The sequence below is a fragment of the Microtus pennsylvanicus genome, chromosome 22, assembly GCF_037038515.1.
Source record: "Microtus pennsylvanicus isolate mMicPen1 chromosome 22, mMicPen1.hap1, whole genome shotgun sequence".
In the NCBI taxonomy this organism is placed as follows: Eukaryota; Metazoa; Chordata; class Mammalia; order Rodentia; family Cricetidae; genus Microtus; species Microtus pennsylvanicus.
Genome location: NC_134600.1, coordinates 7,224,046 through 7,245,520, shown reverse-complemented (window position 1 = coordinate 7,245,520; position 21,475 = coordinate 7,224,046). Strand labels below are relative to the sequence as shown.

Here is a 21,475-nt window from a genome sequence, read left to right as displayed (position 1 = left end):
CATGGACAATAAATAAAAATATATTCATTTTATAGTCATGGATTATTAACTATGGGTTCGGTGATCAAGAAAACTTAGGAGATTGATTTCTCTAAAGAAATTTAAAAATAAGATAATGTCTTATTTATATGATGGGAAAGGGGAAGAGTAATGTTTGAAAACATTAGTGATGAGGCAGAATTGCTTGATTATCAAGAGTGGTAGCTTCGATTGGAATGACCCCCAGAGGTTCATGTATTTAAATGCTTGCTCCCCAGTTGGCATAGGAGGTATGGCTTTCTTGGAGCAGGTGTTATCACCGGGGGCATGCTTCGAGGTTTCAAAAGCCCTTGCCAGTCATGGACACTCCTTTCTGTCTTGTTGTATCTGAAGATGTAAGCTCTTAGCTACTGCCACACTGCCATGCCGGCCTTCCAGCTGCCGCACTTCCCACCATGATGCTTATGAACTTACCCTGTGAACTATAAGTTCCAAATAAACCGTTTCTTCTATGAATCCCTGTGGTCCTGGCGCCTTAACACAGCAATAGAAGAGGAAGACACTAAGAGACGGGAACAAGCTTTGAACTTAATCCCTCTGTTATGAAAGGGTTTATGTGTTTGGCTTAATTGTGAACAATCTTCCAATAAAACCTAGCATTTTGAAATGTGAGAATGAAGAGTTCTGTCTTATCTGGAATATGCCCTTAAAATACATCTTTAGTTTAGAGCTTGAATTGGCATGCTATCATACTAAGAGTCTAGTCTACAATATATTTTGTCATTGGTTATATAATATTGATTTCTGCTCATAAAATTTTATTTAACTTGCGAAACAGTCCATGCACATGGACTATAGTGATCTCTTCTTCCATGTCTTCACCACAAGACAAATATTTTGCCCCAAACAACTCTCATGCTCTTGGAAGATGAAGTTTAAATGAGCTTAGGCCAATGAGTAGGAAGTAGAATTATCTCCCGGAGTATAAATTCAGACATAACATTCAACAAAGAAACACTGATAACTAACAGATTTAACAACACCAAATTTTTATATTACCCAAATATTATCCTACTACACAGAAATGGCAATCAATAATCTAAAAATCTTCAGGAGGAATATTTTTAGAACTATATCAAATCATCCAGATCATTACCTCGATCAGGAAACTAATCTAAATTCTATGCCGGTCTAGCGTCAGCAGCATGCACGTCCAAACTGCACATCCAAACGTCAGTTATGCCCACAGAGACATTCTCATTGCACAAATGCCTCGTGTGTAAACCATATGAGAGGGCAGAGATACACAATGCGCATTTCTGATACTTTCCAAAGGCTTCCCTAGATTTTGTGCCATTTTAAACTGAAAACACGAGTCTCAAATTTAGGTCTTTTGATAACTTGTATTGAGTTTAATGCTAAGGAAAAAAAAAGTCTCGGCAGATACCAGCAAGTTACATAGAGAATACTATTCACAGGATAACCTCAAACTCATGATCCCCTGCCTCCACTTTCCTCAGCAAATCCTACTTGTATATACCACCACAGCTGGCAGAGAAAAACCATTCAATGAATAGATTTCATTTATTTATTTATCTTGGTTTTATGAGACAGTGTTTCTCTGTGTAACAGCCTTGGTTGTCCTGACTGTAGATCAGGCTAGCCTCGAACTCAGAGAGATTCTCCTGCCTCTGCCTTCGGAATACTTGAATTAAAGGTACGTGCCACCATGTTGGGATCAGTTTTTATTTACCAGTCTGTGCCAGAAAGATTTGCTTCAGTTTTCTTTTAAACGACTTAATCGTTTTTGGAAAAGGGTCTCATATAATCTAGGCTAGCTTCAAACAGTCTGTGAAGCTGAGATGACCTTGAATGTCCTCCATCTGCTTCTAGATACTGGGACAACAGGTGGGAACTGCTGTTACTGGTTTCTGTGGTGCTGGACGTCGAATTCAGGGCTTCACGCTAGCTAGGGGTAACCTTAGTTTAATTGCCAATTGAGCAGGATTTAGAGTTATCTGGGAACTGGGCGACTTTTGAGTGGTTCTGGCTTAACTCCTATTGGAGAATCCATTGAATTGTGAATGAGACCATTCTGTGAAGGGATCCTGTACTGTGTAGCAGGGGGAAAAAACTGGGCAACGTTCATTCTTTCTGGTTTCCCGTGGAGGCAGACCATTGCCTTAGGCTCCTGCTGCCCTGGCTTCCCATCTTGACAGGCTGTTTGAACTGTGAGGTCAAGTAAAGCCTTCCTCCCTGAAGTTGCTTTGGTCAGAGTACTGTCTCTTAGCAACAGGAAGGGAAACAGGCTAGCCCTCTACCGACTGGGTTCCAGGCCCACTCAGTGGACGCCTTCTGGGTTACAAAGAACTCTTAATTTAAGGGCAGCAAAAGCGAGATGACAAAACTCCAAATTTCAGAAGATAATCTGTTCTAGCAAAGAACAGTGTTAAACATTTCAGAAAGCAAATTTCTCAGGCAACTTATTTACCAGCTCTTCCTTCTTAAGCGATTTTCCTCCAGTAACGAGCGCCACGGAGCACACGCTGAAGAGCAGGCAGAGGTATATTCTCTGACAGAAAATATCGTTCCTGAGAAACTTACTCATTTGTTGCTCTGCTAAAGTAATTACTGCAGCAGGGACTTGCTCATTTATCATTTCCTGTTGCCTTTGCTAGTTTTTCCCGTTGTCTTTTTAAACAAATACCTTCATTGTCCTTGCCGCAAAACCGATAACTTTATTTCACTAGGTACGACAAGATACAGATGCAGTAGGGTTTGCTCCTAATTCCCAGGAGGATCTGCACCTGGGAACCACCGAGGAGAATTGCGTATTCCTGTTCTTACTTGAGGAATCAGCATAGCATAGTTGAGCAGTAACCAGCCCCAGCCATGTCTGAGAGATCTTTTAGGTCTCCCCTTTTGAGGCTCAGGAGTTTTCATGAAAGTTTGTGTTCTAAGATAGTCAGACACTCTGATCCATGAGCAACACAAACATTTCCAGGTTTTTAAGGATTTCTGTGGAATGCCGCAATAGGATTCAGGTAGCAGGTTTTAAATCTCTTTCTGTGAACCAACTGTTAGAAAAACTCAGGCCCAGAAAATAAAAGGAGGCTTTGAAAGAAGCAGCTACTGCCTCCTCAAGGAATATCATTTAAAAAATAAACAAAACCAAAAACCTTTCAAACAGGCAGTATTTGGTTCAGCAATTTAGTATAAGTTTGTAGAAAACATCTAATATGAGCAGAAATATAGTATAGCTTCGAACAGGAGCAAAACAGAGCCCTGAGTTATGAGAACACTTGTTGGAACCGCCGAAGAGATAAGAGATCCAATTAGACAGAGGAGGTCTCTCAGTAGCGCCATGGCCCGAAGCCCAACTTTCCCTCTAAGAAGACTAAACTTTTTCATTCTTATAATCAAAGGCACAGGTCCGTTCCCCCAAGCCCCCTTGAAACTTTAACATTTCTAGTACCTCTTGACTATTATTTTAAAAACATGTATATGCATTTGAAGTAAGATGCGAGAAGTAACCTTGATAAACCAATGGCCCTTGCTGGCTGATTGTGTCTCCTGGTAAACAAGAGTACCTGGCGTGGACTACTCAATAGCGTTTGATTTCCAGGCCCCATAGAATGTGAATATTCTCATAATTCCTAACCCCACAAGGCAGTTTTGAAGGCTCAGTGCTACCGGCATTTTTGAAACTAAGTCAAAGGTTTCTATATTGCTCTGCCAAGCTCTTCCCCTTATAAGATGTGATCTGCAACTAATTTGCTCTAAAATTCAAATGAAATTAAGGAATAAATATGATTATCCACATCACTGGAGAGTCGTCTCTTGGAGAGTCCTGAACAACAGACAGCACATAGTAGCTTGCTTCGGAATGAGTTAAGTGAGTTGGTTTCAGTGGTATCTTTACTGATGAGTATAACGATGATGATAGCTATGATTGAGACGGAGATAATAGTTTCTTAGGATAATGTTATAATTAGCGGTTTCCCTGGCATTTATCAATTCATGGAGAGACAGTGAGTAGCTGAGGGGCAGGCAAAGATGGAGAAAACACAGTTTCAAAAGAGCAGAATACTGTCTTGCGTATGCGTAGGTGAGAGTTAGTGGTTTTCTACCTTTGTTGACAGGTTGCCTTGGTAACTATGGGAAACTCTCTCTATACAAGATAAGCACCTCGTGAATAAGTTTCTGTAGTCCACCTGTTGGTTGTTCTCATTTCTCCATTGGCATATTTCACTAAAAAGGAGAAACCAATAACAAAGGAACATGCACACCGATGTGGAGCGTGCACTCTGGCTCACTGAGGAGACCAGTGTGGAGCGTGCACACTGATGACCTTCCCATCATCCAAATAATTATTTAGCTCAGAGAAGTCCTCTGGGTGACTGCAAACCAGTGTTCAGATGCTAAGTTTGGCTAGTGTAAATTCTCCAGAAAAGGGAAGTTTTCAGGGTTTAGAATTCTGAGTCTGCCAGTCTGAGAGCCCCGCCCACCTCTCATACATGTGAGCATTCTCCTGCCCCAGTTACCAATCTCCCAGAGACTCAACGTGCATCTTAGCGTCTTAGTTCTGTTTTTCCTGAGACTGCGATTCTGGTCCCAACATCTACATCCCCAAACTCATCCAGAGCTGTGCTCTGCATCTGTCCAGCCCTGCTCTGCAGGATTCGGAGATGTTCTAGCCTCCTTAGCCCTCGCTACAGGCAGAGGTCACCATGGCATCCCTTTCCTCAGTTCAGTGCTGATTTCCCCGCACTTGCTATGCCTGACGTCTGGCTCCTAAACTGGACCCCTCTTGACCATATTTGAGTCCAAACGAAGTGTGGTTTTGGTTGTTCGTTTTGTTTTGGTTTATGTGAACAAGAAGTGGGAACAAAGTACCCTCATGAAACAGTAATTGGAAATGCGATTTCCATGCAAGATTTAGTTTTGCATGTATTTAAAAATGCTTCGAGGTGATTATGTTTGCATATGGTTGAATCACCAAGATACAAAAAATGTATTTCTAGTGTACTGGTTAGGGTGGATGCCCACGTTGGGGGCCTTTTCAACTCACTGGGGGCACTCTCAGCATTTTTATGGAAAAAAAATTTTTTCCAAGATATTAGGATATGCTTACTGTTCCAGGTTCATGCATTTGATACATAATGGTACTGTTCTTCATAGCAATATAAATGACATGGCAGGGGTGGAGATGATAAGGGTAAATTTGGGTGGAGCCCTGTGGCATTTTCACTAACAGTGTGAGGGCATTTGAGTTCAAAGGTGTCTTTCTGCTTTGTTGCCAGTGCTAATGAGACCTATCTTTTCTCTATGATCTTGTTGAAAGCATTTGTTTCTGCTTCTTAGGGTGTGTGTGCATGTGTTCATCATCACTTGAGGGCTCTGACATATCTTTGTGAACATACCTTTTGCATCAGCAGAAATATGTTCCTCTTTTCTAAGCTTTTGTTGTTTTTGCTTGGTTACCCATTCCTTGTGATTTTTAAAAATAATTAATGTGTGGATCTTTTAAACACATACCTTGTGTTATAAATGACTAATTTTCATGGTCAGATGGATATCACCATTTTCAATTCTGTCATATGAGTATACAATTGTACAAAATTGTTATTAATCTTAGGTCATAATGGTCATGTGATCATATTAAGTTATTAAAGTATATTATCTGTAAAATTATGTTGGTTTTAGGAAAACCAGAAAAATTGACTTATGAAAATTTAGATAAATTATTATGCTAACAGCAGAGAAATAAGTGATTGATAAACATGACTTTAATAGTTGTTAGTTGAAAAGTTGTCCAAAGACTTTTGCAATAGCTATCGAATGACTTGCAAAGGAATGGTTATGCTTACTGGGCTTGAGTTCATTAACAGTGAAATTGCATTAAAATTTCATATTTTAATGAGCACATATAACACCAGTCATACTCTGATGTGGGATTTCCCTCTGTATGCCGTGAATAGCATTGGTTAATAAAGAAACTGGCTGGGCCTGATAGGGTAGAACAGAGGTAGGCAGGGGGCGGGGAAACTAAACTGAATACTGGGAGAAAGAAGGCCGAGATAGGGGAGAAGCCATGGAGCTGCCGCAGGAGATAGATGTGTTAAATCCTTGCCGATAGGCCACGACCTCGTGGTAAAATATAAAATAATGGAGATGGGTTAATTATAGATGTCAGAGCTAGCTAGTTTAAGTGATTGGCCAAGCAGTGATTTAATTAATACAGTTTCTGTGTGCTTATTTCGGGGCTGAGCAGCCAGGAACCAACAAGAAGCCTCCTTGCAACAATACTCCATAGAATGGGCCTCAAACACTACTCCATAGAATAAGTCTCTTCCCACCAAAATAAATCCATCTTCATATTTATATCGAAACAAAATCCTAAGGCCAGCTATCTCAGTAGATTCTCGTTAGTAGCTTGCATGATGGCTTCTAATACAAAAATTCAAGGGTTTGGAGTGAGGTTACCATTTCTGTTGCACAGACTGAGAAACAGGTTCAGAAAGTCACAGGACCAGCTCCAGGTTAAACACCCGAACACAGCAATGACCCATGCGCAAACTCGATGCTCCCTGATGCTGCAGTGAACACCAGCAAAGCGGCTGTCCCACATATATGGACGAAAGAGGCAGATGGATAAGTAACACCTCCAGGTGGAAAGCTGTCTCAGAAAGGCGGCATTTCAACCAGGAGAAAGTGCACATAAATGATGCACAATGCATTTACGAACTGGGGCATAAACATAGTTTCTCAGAGTGTCTCCTAGGGCCCAAGGCAACTTTTCGCCTGTGCCTTCATCTGTATTGCAAATACCACTTCGGTGTTTATCTATAACAGAAGAACGTAACAGAAGAGTACAGGTGAGTGGCTCGAGAATTTTAGGGAGAAAGCAATGGATGCACAGAGACTCGAGGAAGCGGGGCATTGTGCGTTAGAGTTCACAGAAGTCTTGAATTTCGAAGGACTCCTAATTTAAATCCCAGGCTGGGGGGATACATGAAAAGAGACATTCTTTTCCCCCTCAGAGATCTTGATTTCTACCTTTCCTGGGCTTAAATATTCTAAGATAGTCTAGTGGTACTATTATAGCCTGGGCAAACATTTTCATTTCTTTCACCGCTGATATCAATATTTGCGCTACAAGCTGCTGTCTGCATTTTCTGCTATTTATTTCTTATAGACCAAATTATTGGCCCAGACAGAACATGTTTTTCCAGCGAAGTGCTCCTTGTGTTCATGAGCCAATGCAGAAAGCTTCCATTTTAAATGTGGATTTTTGCCACATGACTGAATTAATTCGTGATAAATATATATGATAGGAAACCATTTCATATTCATGCCTGTGTACCTGGAGTAGAGGAGCCATCAAGGCAAACACTCAGCAAATCAAGCAAGGGCCCCCCATTTGCGCAGGCAGGTGGGCAAAATGAAAGCATTTGTGGCCAGTTCCAGGCCAGCCATTCAGCTTTCCTGAGCCCCGTATTTGTAACCTTGTTTTATTGGGTTGACCTTAAAACAGAGTAACGTGAATGAATCTTTGTAAACTACAAAAAGCGTCACAGAGAAGCTGGATTTTTCTTTTTAATAATGAATGTGAGGCTTATTGGTAGCAAGTACTACTCTGGGTTCTCTACTGTATGAAGAAACAGGAAACAACAGGAGGTGTGTGTGTGTGTGTGTGGTGTGTATGTGTGTGCATGTATATGCATATTTGCATGTGCATGCACATTCCACATCTGTGTGTGTAGGCATGCAGAGATCTCAGATGCTGCCCACTTTGGGATAGTTTTTGGAGAGGGTCTCTCTCTAGGCTCACCAAGGATGCTAGGCTGATTGGTTGGTCAGCGAGCCCCAGGGATCCTTCTGTTTATGCTCACCCAGAACCGGGATTACTTCTACACATCTTCTTTGGTCTACATGGTTTCCGAGGCTCAAATGCTGGTCCCCATACTTGCCAAGCGAACACTCTACTGACTGAGTTATCACCTCGGCTTCCAGAGCAGTTTACAAAATCAAACAAAAGAGCACTTGAGAGGAGAATAAGACAGATTACAGAGCAGCCAGAGTTTTTCACAGCAGCAGAGACACCAGCACAAGACAGCTTTGAGTCTGAAACCCACAAAAGGTTAAGTTCAGGGTGTGGTGTCCACTCTAAAGCACCCGAGCATTAGACAGTTAAACTTCTCGGGGATCCCTCACTGTTCACGCTTGCTGACTTCCTCAATTAGCAGTGCTGTCTTGAACCTCAGCTCTGCCACGCAATCTTCGCACTTATTCTCTCTGAACTTTCATTTCTCGCCTGTCAGAAGCCTCCAATGTCGGATCACAGTTCTGCCGTGAAGGCAGAGGGAGGCGGTTTGTGGGGAAGGGCTTTGTAAACTGCCACGGCTTCCACAGAGAACCAGTTATTTTGACAGTTCACTTAGGCTATGTTGATACTCTTTCAGGATGTCAGTTTCTCCTTTGTGTGGAAAATGGGTTGATAGGATATTAATAGGATGGAGTGGATCTGGTTTGTAAGTCTAGATTCTTCCACATTTCAGGCATGTGTGTAATATCTCAATTATTGTTTAAGGATAAGTACATTTCAAGTGAGTGTTTCTAAAACTCAGGACTCTCCCAAAACAAGAGATGGTGAACTGCCCCAAAGCAATACTCAGGGAAGATAGGTAAACCCTCCTTGGTGCTAGTCCCAGAGGGAGGGAGGTCTTGGTTCTTCTGAAGGTACAGGGAGTGTAGGACTTTTTTCCCCCTCATTGACCAGCATTAAAACCAACGACCTCTGTATACCACATGTATGCTGTCACTGAAAATGTTCTTTATCTGCACGGGTTCTGCCTGCTCTTTTATAGAAGTATTGTATATACTGCACACACAATAAATAAGCTAGATCCGGGCGGTGGTAGTGCACGCCTTTAATCCCAGCACTCGGGAGGCAGAGGCAGGCGGATCTCTGTGTGTTCGAGGCCAGCCTGGTCTACAAGAGCTAGTTCCAGGACAGGAACCAAAAACTATGGAGAAACACTGTCTCGAAAAATCCAAAAATAAATAAATAAATAAATAACTAAATAAATAAGCAAGCTAGACATGTTTCCTTATAGCCCCCCGCCCATTATTTTCTTATGATATTCGCCCTTCCTGATTTGGAAATCTACATAAATGGACCTCATTGCTTTGGTCAGCCTCAGACACATCTGACTGAGATATACATTGCTTGCTTTTGGTGCCCGTGGCGGTTTAAAAGAAAATGGCCCCCAGAGGGACTGGCACTATTCAGAGGAGTAGTTTTGTTGGAATAGGCATGGCCTTGTTGAAGGATGTTGTCATTGTGGAGGTGGACTTTGAGGTTTTGTATATGCTCAAGATACCTCCCAGTGTCTCAGTCTACTTCCTGTGGCCTCATTCTCAAGATGTAGCAGCTCCTTCTCTGGTAGCAGCTCCTTCTCTGGTAGCAGCTCCTTCTCTGGTATCAGGTTTGCCTGCATACTGCCATGCTCCCCACCATGGTGGTAATGGACCGAACCTCCGAAATGTAAGCTGTCAGCTCAAAATGCTTCTCCTTATAAGAGTTGCCACGGTCATGGCAATAGAGACCTTAACTAAGACTATGCCCTAAAATTTTATTACAAGTCATTTTAAAACCCTCAGCCATGCAGAAAGTCTCTTGGGATATTTTATAAATATCGCTGTTGAGGACTCTATGCATTTTTATTTTCTAGTCATGGTTTCTAAAAAGGTCTGTGCTAAATACTTCCTATATAATTTAGCAAAGTACAGTTTCTCTTTGGCCTCTGGAATTACTTTCCATCCATTTCCATCCCAGGTTCTTCTTATCAGAAGAGTTGCCTTTGTGGAGCCTTGGACAGCATTGCTACAGAGAGGGACTTCGGGACCATTTCTGGATAAACAGTCTCAATCATAATTCCTTTCTCGTATAGGATGCAAGGAAGCTCAGGGCCAAGTGTTGTGACTACAGTAACCATGCTTTGAGTATACTTCTTTTCCCTAACAGTTCTGTTCTTTATGTTTTCAATCTCTGTTTAAACACTCTCATTGACTGTAGTTTAATTATGAAAACACTACAAATCCTTTTTGGAAACTGGCATAGGATGCCATAAAAGAAAATACGTTTTATTTTCTCGATTATAAAAAGTAAAGTAGTTGAAATTTATGTCTCTTTGAAGATCTAACAAGCTATAAAATTAAGTACACTGGGAAAAATGTATAGCCATGTTTTCGGATGCTTTCCCAGACTCTTAGCAGGAGAGGAATCCACGAGGAGACACAGATATTGATATACATCAGACATGGAGGAGCACAGTTTTCAAAATTCACTTCCCTTTCAGAGCACAACTCGGTGAGGATAAATATATCCATACACACATACGCGCAGTACACCATCTTAAAAGTTCACGAGGGAAGTTTAATATCAGCATCTGGGAAGGCCAGAAAGCCCTAGGCTTGTGATATAGAAAATGTGTGTCTCTGCCTCTGCAGAGAAAAGTCAGACCTGAATCTAAGATTAAGATGTGGGCTGATGGGGAAGAATGATATGATATCTAGGTATCTATCTATCTATCTATCTATCTATCTATCTATCTATCTATCTATCATCCATCCATCATCTATCTATCTATCTATCTATCTATCTATCTATCTATCTATCTATGCATCTATGTATCTATGTATCTATCTATTATCTATCTATCTATCTATCTATCTATCTATCTATCTATCTATCTATCTATCTATTCATCCACCTATCTATGTATCATACCTAGGTATGAATGATATCTAGGGCAGGGACTTGCCACTTGGCCTGGAAGACAGAGATACAAAGCCTTAGATTAAAGACTCAGAAATGCATGTGTTCTCATTAAAGAGAGAAGAAAGGAAGGTGACCACAGACAACCCAAACAAAGAGAGATTCTGCCTGGAATACACTGGAACTGTGGCCAGCTTTCTGGTGCTGACTACGCTTTTGTGCCTCTGAGGAGCATGGATTCATGTCTCTGTGCACAGTAGACACGTTATAGCCTCCTGCACATGCTAGCTTAGCTTTAGATAATATTCTTTTCATTCCTTTTTTTTGTTTGTTTTAAATCCAAAATGGTAATTCAGTTTCCGTTGGTCTTGGCAGAAGTCTTTCTTTTGGATGCTATTACAGAGGAGGTTTAACAAATTTATTTTGAGCGTTAGGCTTTCTTTTAAGAAAATAGCCACTTCTGTAGTTAACAGAAGTGCATTAACAGCTCTTAAATTGGGCTCAGAATGAGAGGGGTACAGCACTAATGTCACATCTGGAAAAATGAGTGGATGACAATTGCTGCTTCCTTCTGGTGGGAGAGCCCGTGGACATTTGTTTAACAAGGGAAGTTGCTGTGACATCAAATGAATTGGGAGCAGAGAGCAGACTTCTAGGCATGTGAGTCACTCAGTTCCTGTTTTCCCTCTCTGGAGAGTTTAGAACATGTGGAATAGAAATCACCAGGACAATAACACACTGATTCTCCACTGGACTCTTTCACGTTTTCCAAACTCTGTGTGCCAAAACTTGGGAAAACAAAAACCCTACCGGAAGTTTGGGAAAGTTGAGAAACACATTCATTGAAATAATTTCGAACGCACTATATCTCAAGAAGACCATGCATGAATATCACATGTAGCTGAAGTACGTTCTAGAAGGGTTTAGAGTATTAGGTTTGCAGTTCACTATGGGTTACTAGCTACCATTAACATTTGTGTTGCTATCTTTTATTTGGATTTGAAAAAGCATGTATGTTGAATCATAACCTTTAACATGTTTGCATTTTTCTTTATTTTGTGTGCACATCTGTATTTCTGCATCTGCATATGTGTGTGCAGTTTGGAGTTAGAGGGGAATGTGCAGGATTATGTTCACTCCTCCCCCTGACGGGTCCTGGTGATCACACTCATTAGATTAAGCAGCAAAGGCCTTTGCCCGATCAGACACCTCGCTGCCCCTCAAACATTACACGATTTAGTAGGTTGATCTGTTGTCAAACTAGAAAAATCTGGAGCACGCTGTCCGACCTGATCATTTCCGCTTGGAAATGTTCTCTTTCCTTCCCGTGTCCATTGAAGAGATGACATTAAGATGGAAAAAATTTGTGCAACCCACATGCACTGAGGTGTGGGGCCATTGTCGGGGCATGGGAAACCCAGGTCTTATCCCCAAGGAGAGCTCCTCTTCCTTCCTCAACCACCATCAACAGCTGGACTCAAGGGTTATTAAGAAGAAGAACAAATGGAGGATGTGAACTCAGGAGGATGCTGGGGCAGAGGTTACTGGGAGAGATGGGGGGAGGGCAGGTAATGGTGAATGGTAGGTTCAAAACATAGTGTTTAAATGCACAAACACTTCCAGAGCAGAGAAAGGATAAAATATATTATTGAAAATAAAAAAAAATGAACTAAAATAGTGGTAACAACATAGGTTCACTGAAGTCAAATATACATATATTTGGGGTAGAAATCCAACCCTCTGCCCTTCCTTGAAGTTGAATTGTTATGTGCAATCTAAGAGATGGCGAGGCTGGCGAGCTCTATGCTGGTATTTGCTGGGACAGCCATGGACAGTCATAGACATTGCACAGGATGCTGGCAAACCTCAAGGGTCCCTTGCTGAGGATGAGAATCCTCAGGGAAAGACTTGATTTCTCATCCGTCCAATGGTGGACGATTCATGGAAGAAGACAGTCATAGGAGACATCATTTTTGAAGAGTTTTTTTTCAAATGAATGAGTTTTCCCAGGTGGTATAAAGTTATTACAAGGGCAAGTCGCTGATAATATCATAAGATAGCTGTTTTCAATACGTAGAATATTCATTTTTGGATCTATTTCAATCTTAGAGCATATATACTCTCAGATACTAATTTCCACTATCATATTTTATTACTTTTGATAAGTGTCTATAGATCAGCATATCTGGATGGTGTACTTTTGGGAACACTTGTCCTGATAAATGTTTTACAAAATGTACTATTTTTCAAGACTTCTGATGAATGCTGTATACTATAAGAGATCATACGTATTTAAAAAGATGACTGTAGTACTGTGATTTTTTTTAAAAAGAAATTTTACATGTGTGATAAATTATGAATTAAGTTGTGATTTCTGGCATTTTCTTGCATCTATTATGGAAGAAGGGAATGAGAACTGGGATGTACTCAGGACTTGATGTTACAGGTGGGTAAAGGCAATTACACAAGGATTTGTGGTATCATATTACCTGCATGTCTGTGAAATTTCACACATTAGAAATCACAACTAAAAAGGAAAATAAAATGGCCCTCCACATCCATGAACTCTATTTTCACAGATTCAACTAACTGTGGAACCAAAAATATATGTAAGGTAGTTGTGTCTTCTAGAATATGTACAGAGAATTTAAAAAGAAACATCATTCCTTAAGCAATGCAATATCACCACTGTTTTCATAGACTTTACATTGTATTAAGTATTATAAATTATCTAGAGATTATTTTAAGACATAGGAAAGATGGGCATAGGTAATATGAAAATTTCACTTTATATAAGCTACTACAGTATCCTCAGGTTCTGATATTTGTAAAGCGCTGGAACGAATCCCAGAACCTATTCTCTGAGAGATGATTTTACATAAAACATGTATATTTATAAAGATTGTATAACGGAAGCAAGAGCAGAGAGGAGTGCCGGGAGAAGGTCAATTGTTTATCATAACACTCCCTAAGCATACTGAATACTAGTATCTTCTTTTTAAGGAGCATCTATTAATATCTCTAGTCGTGCTTTGGGGATGGTTATGATGTACATATATAATCCATTGCACAACTGATTGTCTCAGGCTTTTAGAATATGCAGTCTTCTCTAGATGTTGAAAACATTAAGGTAAAATATGCAAAAGTTAAAAAATTCTTGTGCTTACATTCTGATATGAGCAAGTAATTAAACTATCACCAGGTATTTGTTTATGTTATAATGCTATTTATCACAAAATGAAATGGAAAAAAAAAATAGAAGGGTGAACGCTGGTACATATTTTGAAGGACAAGAAGCAATAGTTTGAGTCTGAATCTTAGTTATAACATCGATTACAAATGTTCAGTAGCTAAACAAAAACTTCTGTATAAAAATCCCTTGAAGCTGGGCACGGTGGTGCCCACCTTTAATCCCAGCACTTGGGTGGCAGAAGCAGGGAGTTCTCTGTGAGTTCCAGAACAGCAAGAACCACATAGAGAGATTCTGCCTCAAATCAGCACAAACAAACAAACAAGTAAGTAAGTATTCCTTGAATACTTTTACCAAGCTCAAAACTTTTATTCTCATTATTTTACCTTAAATTCCCATAAATTACAGGCATCTGCTAAAATGCCAATTATATATCTCCAACAGTCATTTCTCACTGTAGGAGAAGTAAATTAGGTAGCATTTTTTATTACTCAAAATAAATTCCATAGTTACTGAATGAGATTTATGTTTTCACATAAAGTTGATCATGACTTTGCAGGTCTGAGAAACTGCATTCTGGAATCTAAATAAACGAAACATGCTAGTTACTTTAAAAAAAATCAATTATGCACCCATTTTAGTTCTGCGTGTAGACAGAAGTGACTTGTGTCAGGGCTTGTAGGTGTCTTTCTTCTTAGAGACCAGCAAGCTTTCGACGGTTGACTTTTAAGAGAATTCAAACAAGAGTCTTTGCCTCTGTTACAATATACTGCCAAAGCTCGCATTAATTTCCAGGGATGCCCATTAATTTGATCAATGTTTTGTCATTTGTACCATTTGCACCTGTCAAAACAATTTAACGCTATCTCACTGACATCTTTGACAGTTGCTTTAACTCTGGCAAGAGAAAAGTGCGTCTTATTTGCGTCAAAGAAAGTGTTCCTGCCCATTTAAAGCCTGCACTAAGACGATAGGGGGATACGGCGCTCGGGTTAAGACAAACGGTAGACAGTGGAAGACTGTCACACAAAGGGCTCACATTTTACTAGGAGGAAAGTTTACGAACCTGCATAGTCTGTTCTTGCATAATGCCCATCTTCAGATTTAGTGGTTGCAGTTGTGTTATCTAGTAAGAAATTAACAACAAGAGCCGGTTAACCATTTCCCACGTATCTATCAAATTTACGTTTCCCACAGTATCTTCATCGCTTCATTGCGGGTGAGCTCTGTTGTTTCCCTCACCACCACCAGCAATAACGGAACCTCAGTTATGTTCTAGAGCACTCTGAATGGAGGCAGACTTTCAATGCGCACGCATGTTTGTGAGAATAACAGAACAGAGTCGGCTTTCTGAAGTTTGGGACAGAACTGTAACTGAGATAGATACATTCAATAAAAGAAAAACAAGTCCAAGCTCCCTAAGCCATTTCCTCTGAATAACAAAACAGAAAATTTGACTATATTCCGCTTTTAAGGAGGTACTTAATATATTTCTACTGAATCCATCTATAAAAGGAGAGATTCAATTTAACTCCAATGTTCCTAATCAATTCTTAAATTCCTGACCAGACTTTCTCATTAGCTTTTGCCAGGAGAATGACTGTGATCTTCTGAATATTGACTCCTGTTCATGGCATTGTGACAGTACTGTCCCATTATACTGAAAAAGACATGCACTCTTTCTTATGGGCCCTCAAACACCTATGATCAACACAAATTTTACAGCTGACTACGCGATCCATCGTGAATCAGAACTGTCTTTCGGATAGGAAATAGCTCCCTAATAAGGAGCTATCTTCACTTTTTCATTTCTGCACAGAGACTAAAAACATTCTTTGAGATGAAATTTTGCTCCGAACAGTACCTTGACATCGACCCAGAGACATGACTTCAATTTTCTCCTGTTTCTGACATGATGCTTCTTTGATTTGACATGCATTATCATAAGACTTCCCGTCAGAAGCACAGAGGGGGTTGAAGTTGGTTTGAGAACAGTCAATGTTGCATACACACCTAAAGGAAGAGAGAAATAAGATGTAGGACGTCAATAGTGGTATTACCACGATACAAATGGGAGAAGGGCTAGCTTGGACTAAATGCAAGAGAATCAAATCGTCCTCTTGCAGAGAAGTTCTGGCAGTTTTCTGAGATGAAAATGTTAACACCGACCTAATAATAAATAATCCAGAGGACCTAGCAGTGAATCAGAAATAAACGTGCATAAATCTCGCCAGATTGCTTAAAGAATTCAGACAAGGATACTGCATCAGAACTGCTTTGGAAGTTGCAGGAACACCCTGCGGTACTTCTTCATGGACTGGCTAAATGGTGGGAGTGCGGGGGAAAAATGTCCCAAGGGCCAGTAAAACAGAAAGTAACCAAGCACATTATGTGGAATGCCATCAGTAGAGGTATTTCTCCGTCTAAGGGAGAATAGGCATGAAATGTAGCAAATGAGAACCTTTAGTGGCCCTCAACCCTTTGAGAGTGCCACGAAAACCCTTTGAGATGGAAGAGGCAGGTGTAGATAGCCTCTCAGAAAGCCCCACACCCTATAAACAGTATTTACACGGAATTGCATGGGATTCTCAGGATTCACTCAACACATCCCAAGATCCCTTCCCAAGGTATACACCTTCTATTTTTAGCTCTTATTTTACATAATAAAGTGACACTTTCAAATTGGTCGCTGCTCATGGCTTTCACTTATTTTTTTTCCCCTCAGAGGCTAAAGAAACATCTGGTGAATTAAAGAAAATTTAGGTCCCCTAAAATGCAATCAAATATTGTAAAACAAACTTTATAAAATCATTTTCGCTGTTCTCTTAATTCTGTTTTATGATCTACTTTGTTTTGGGGGGGGGATATTGCAGTTTGGTTAAGAGCACTTGCTGCTCTGGTGGAGGACCCAGTGCCTACACACTACACAGTGATATTCTCTCTCTCTCTCTCTCTCTCCCTCCCTCCTTCTTAGAGAGTCCAGGCTGGCCTAGATATCACTGGATAGCCATGTCCCCAAATTTCTGATTCTCCTGTCTCTTCTTTTCAAGTGTGAAATTAGAGGCGTGTACCACCATTTCCCATTTTATGTGGTGTCATAATGAAATCAAGGGCTTGATTGCATGGGAGGAAAGAGCTTTACCAAATGAGCTGCTTTCCTAGTCATTTATCCTTGGTTTTGTGGGAGCTGCCACCAAGACGTGTTAAAGTGGCCCGGGGCCTGTGGAGTACGAGGAGAAAGAAAACTGAGAGGATCTAATGTCATTGTTTCCATTAGATTAGTAATCTCTGATTCTATAATCATTGCTTACTGTATGTTGTCTATCTAAACCTGTGAGTTTCAGAAATGACCACAACAAGCAGGGTTCTAAGACCTTTCTCTGAATTTCTATTACGTTCTCCTTCTATAATGACCGAATTATCTTCATTTTTTGCTAAATTTTTAGGCATATCGGCTTTCAATAACTACATGTTGGTAAACAAATGTAATGAATGAGGTAAGTCCTTTATGCTTTCAAAGAAAGGTAGCCACTGTTACTATCTCCATCGAATAGGTAAGAAAATTGAGTCTTGAGGAAGCCACGTGGATTATAAGCAGAAGGATATGATTTTTCCATCTGGGCAGCCTGACGCCAGAGGCTGCACCATTCTGCAAATTGAAGTTCAAGGGGAACGAAGACAGATGCGCATTCATGTCATTACTGATAGAAGAGAGGCTTTGCATGTGCCGGGTTTAAAGCACAATGCTGCGTCTACCCCTGGGCTACTTATCACAATGTGTTGAGTTTATATTGACTTTTAATCTTTGTCTGACCAAGCAAGATCCAAACTCTTTGGAATATTGGCACCGATTGTTGACGGATGCTTTTGAGACATTGGGAGCCAATGCTAGGTGTCAGGATAAATAATAACAAATCTAATGCGGGTTGAATTAATCTTAAAACTTAAAGCACCGGTTATTCAGCATGTCATATATTTAAAACGCAGTGAATAAATTTGGCTAAATCTAAACATAAGCATTAATATAGTCACGTAACCCTGTGAAAACATAGAGGTCACTGGAATCAACTGAGCTCTCTCTCTCTCTCTCTCTCTCTCTCTCTCTCTCTCTCTCTCTCTCTCTCTCTCTCTCTCTCTGTGTGTGTGTGTGTGTGTGTGTAAAAGTTGGAGTGCTTTAGCGTCTTTCCCGAGTTTCTTCTTCAAAAATTTTAGAGGAGAAGCTTGCAAATTTATATTCACGGCATAGTATGGCTTTGAGTCTTAACAAAAACGAACCCGACTGTGGGAGGCTCAGATCCACCTCATGGCAGCATATCCAGGGGCTCGCTGTGGTTCTATAGTTTTATTTTGTATTTATATTCTTCTTTAGCCTTTTTGGGATCAAGGTATCCTACTTAGCTTTGAATTTCCAGTATACAGCACAGTGTGTTAGAGCAAATCTTCAAAAAACAAAACAAAACAAAACCTGTTGAATGAATTACAGAGGGAATGGCTAGCTGGACCTGGGAGGAGTTCAAGACTACGATCATCGTGTTTGGATGCTAACACTGATGAGAAAAAATACAGAGACGTGCTAAATTAAAAGGGCTGGAAACCGGAGAGGAAATGAGACCAGCGAGGGGGACCAGTAAAGGAAGGTAGAAATGGTGGTAAGTTCATACAGACCCAGCTTGCCGTGTGTAACATACCACTGCAACGAGCTTAGAAGAGCCTGCTAGCAATTCATGTAAGTAACCCCAAAGCACCATGTTCTTCCATTTAATGGACTGTCCGTTATTCTAGCTGACCCAACCTGAGGTCATCCCGCTTTTTCATCGATAAATGATACAATTCCAATGTGAAGAAATTGTTCCTTCCTCCTCCATTTTCCTAGCTCAAGATTCCCGCTTGTAGGGATGTGTGGTCCCAGTGCGTCTTCAGTTTTACCACCAATCATAGCAAAACTGTCCCTGGACCTGGTTTTTGCTGTTCTGTCCCTAATACCTCGGTTTTGAGAGTTTTTATTGGCCAGAACTAGAGATAAACTAACGGAGCTGGACCGAACCATGCTGTGGGACCCACATGAAGCCACCGAGAAGGGTCCAGAAGAACTCAGGATCCCACCCTCATTTGTCTTTCCACAAACGAAGACAAAAGCGTATGAGTCTTCAGGGTCTCAGAGGCATAAGTGTCCACTTGAGATAGGAGGGGCTTTAACCAGCCTAACGCTGTTTATATCTTGTGATATTTGGGGATAGCTTGGTATTTGACTATCGAGAGAATGTGAACACGGTAGCAGTTTGGCGGTTTATTGCTAGCTCCAAACCTGGAAAACAGATAAGGCTCTGGTAAGGTGGGAATTGTATAGGCTAACAGTGAAGTCGCAGGTCCCTGGCTTTAGCAGCTTATGCAAATAAATCTCGTTTTTTAAATTCTTTATACAAAAGTGGAAGACACTCATTTTCAAAAAACAGAGACTCTCCCTCTTCACTGCTTTTAGCAAACAATTGCATTATTATTCATTCTGAGAGGAGTAACTAGCTAATTACAGCGTGTCACCAGCACTGTATGCAAGCCAGGGATTTGTAAGGCTGAGTCCTGCCTGCCTTTAAGGGCTTTTTGTTTTGTTTTGTTTTCTCTTCTTTCCTTTTCTTCCCTTTTTTCCCCTCAGTACATCTCAGTCTCTTGACATTTTGACACTGCGATTACAGAGATCTCTTTTCGTCCAAGCTACAAAGAAAGGGGATCAGCTTTTACTGGAAAACAATCATTTCAGGGGGTCTTTCAGTACAACTACCCTCCTCAAACAATGAACAGGGATGGAAAACCTCGCTCCCTGAGTCACAGGGAAGAGGCAAAAGCCCACGCGATGCTCCAAGCCCAAAGCATAAGAAATGAAAGGTGGTACCTAAGATGACTGGCATACATTTATCATCGACTCATGAATATTTGGGAGGTTCGACATTAATTTAGTCCGCTGCCTTACGAAAATGACCATTGTAAGGATGATCCACAGTGAGTTAAATGGTCGTTCCCGTGTCTTTAGGAACGCCTGTCATCCGCCTAAGTGTGAGGAAGTAAACCCTGCCAAGGCGCAGATTACTTATTCATGCGTCTGGTTTGTGGCTGCCTTCTAATTTCACTAGATTCGGTTTCATCTATTAAACATGGCTGACACATTGCTTTCTCAAGGTCCTTGGCTCCGTGACCGTCTAACATTCCCAGTCCACTTTTAAAGGACCCAGTCGTAGAGCAGGTAGTGGGGCCTTGTGGTTTGTTTCCCCCAAGCCGCTCTGTCTCCAGGGTTATGAAACAGATGCTCTCAGGCCTGGCCTGTAAAAGAGGCCAGCGCCTCTGTCTGTGCTCGCTGTAATGGATGGGCGCATTACGTTAATAACAGTAAAACAGCATGTACCTCTCGTTGGAGACTCCTGTGATCCTTTAAATCCATTTACCCATTAACTCTCACTTTTCCTTTTGATGGAACTTGATTATAAGTATTTTATCTGTGAAGAAACTTCCGTGTAGGAATGGACTCTGAACGGCGGAGGGGGAAAAACGAGGAAAGAAATGTGAAAATGTTCTAGAAGAGTAAACCGTCTAAATGAAGGGCAGGAAAAATGTCAACTGAGATCAAACCCGGTAGGCCTGGCACAGTGCCACTTATGTGATGCTTTCCTCTTGTGGTCATGGCAACCCTTTAGTTTAAAACCTACAGAAAGGAGCAACATCCGTGTCCATAATCATTACCCAGGATGCACTGGAATTTTAAAAGGTGGTAAGGTATATTTTACATTCCAATCACAGTTCCCTCTCCCTTCCCTCCTCCCCATCCTGCACCTCCCATTGACCTACCCCCAGCTACTTCCTAGAAAGTGTAAGGCCAACCACAGGGAGTCAACAAAGCCAGGCAGATTCAGCTGAAGCATCAAGGCTGAGCAAGGCATCCCACCACAAGGAAGGGAGTTTCAAAACGTCAGCTCTTTCACTAGGGATAGGTCCCACTGCCAGGGGTCCCACAAACAGATTGGGCTACAAAACTGTGGCCCACAGGCAGAGGGCCTGATTCTGTCCCTTGCAGGGTCCCCAGCTGTCGTTCTAGAGTCTGTGAGCTCTCACAAGTTAGAGTCAACTGTCTCTGTGGGTTGCCTGCCATGACGTTGACACTCCTTGCTCATGTAAACCTTCCTCCCTCTCTTCATCCAGACTCCCAGAGCTCAGCCTGGTGCTGTGATGTGGCTCTCTCATCTGTTTTATGTACATGGGTATTTTGCCTTGAATGTACGCCTGCGCCCCACATGCGTGCTTCACATGGCTGAGAGGAGAGAAAAGGGTGTTGACTCCCCTAAGACTAGATTGACAGACAGTTGCGAGCTGCCATGTGGGTGCTGGGAACTGAAACTGGGACCTCTGGAAGAGCAGCCAGTGCTCTTAACTGCTGAGCCATCTCTCCAACACACACACACACACACACACACACACACACACACACACACACACACACACATTTATGTATGTATACAATATGGAAAAGGCTTATTTAC

General features: G+C 41.2%; 1 protein-coding gene across 3 annotated transcripts in view; it reads right to left on the bottom strand.

Moving 5' to 3' along the window:
- LOC142840012 (tomoregulin-2) overlaps positions 1 to 21,475 on the bottom strand; it is a 268,103-nt gene that overhangs the window by 60,331 nt on the left and 186,297 nt on the right. For all 3 annotated transcript variants that reach the window (XM_075956493.1, XM_075956496.1, XM_075956494.1), the window contains 2 exons: positions 15,817 to 15,965; positions 15,019 to 15,078 (listed from right to left, as the gene is read on the bottom strand). In XM_075956493.1, coding sequence (XP_075812608.1) covers positions 15,019 to 15,078; positions 15,817 to 15,965 — 209 coding nt within the window. The remainder of the gene's footprint in view (positions 1 to 15,018; positions 15,079 to 15,816; positions 15,966 to 21,475) is intronic.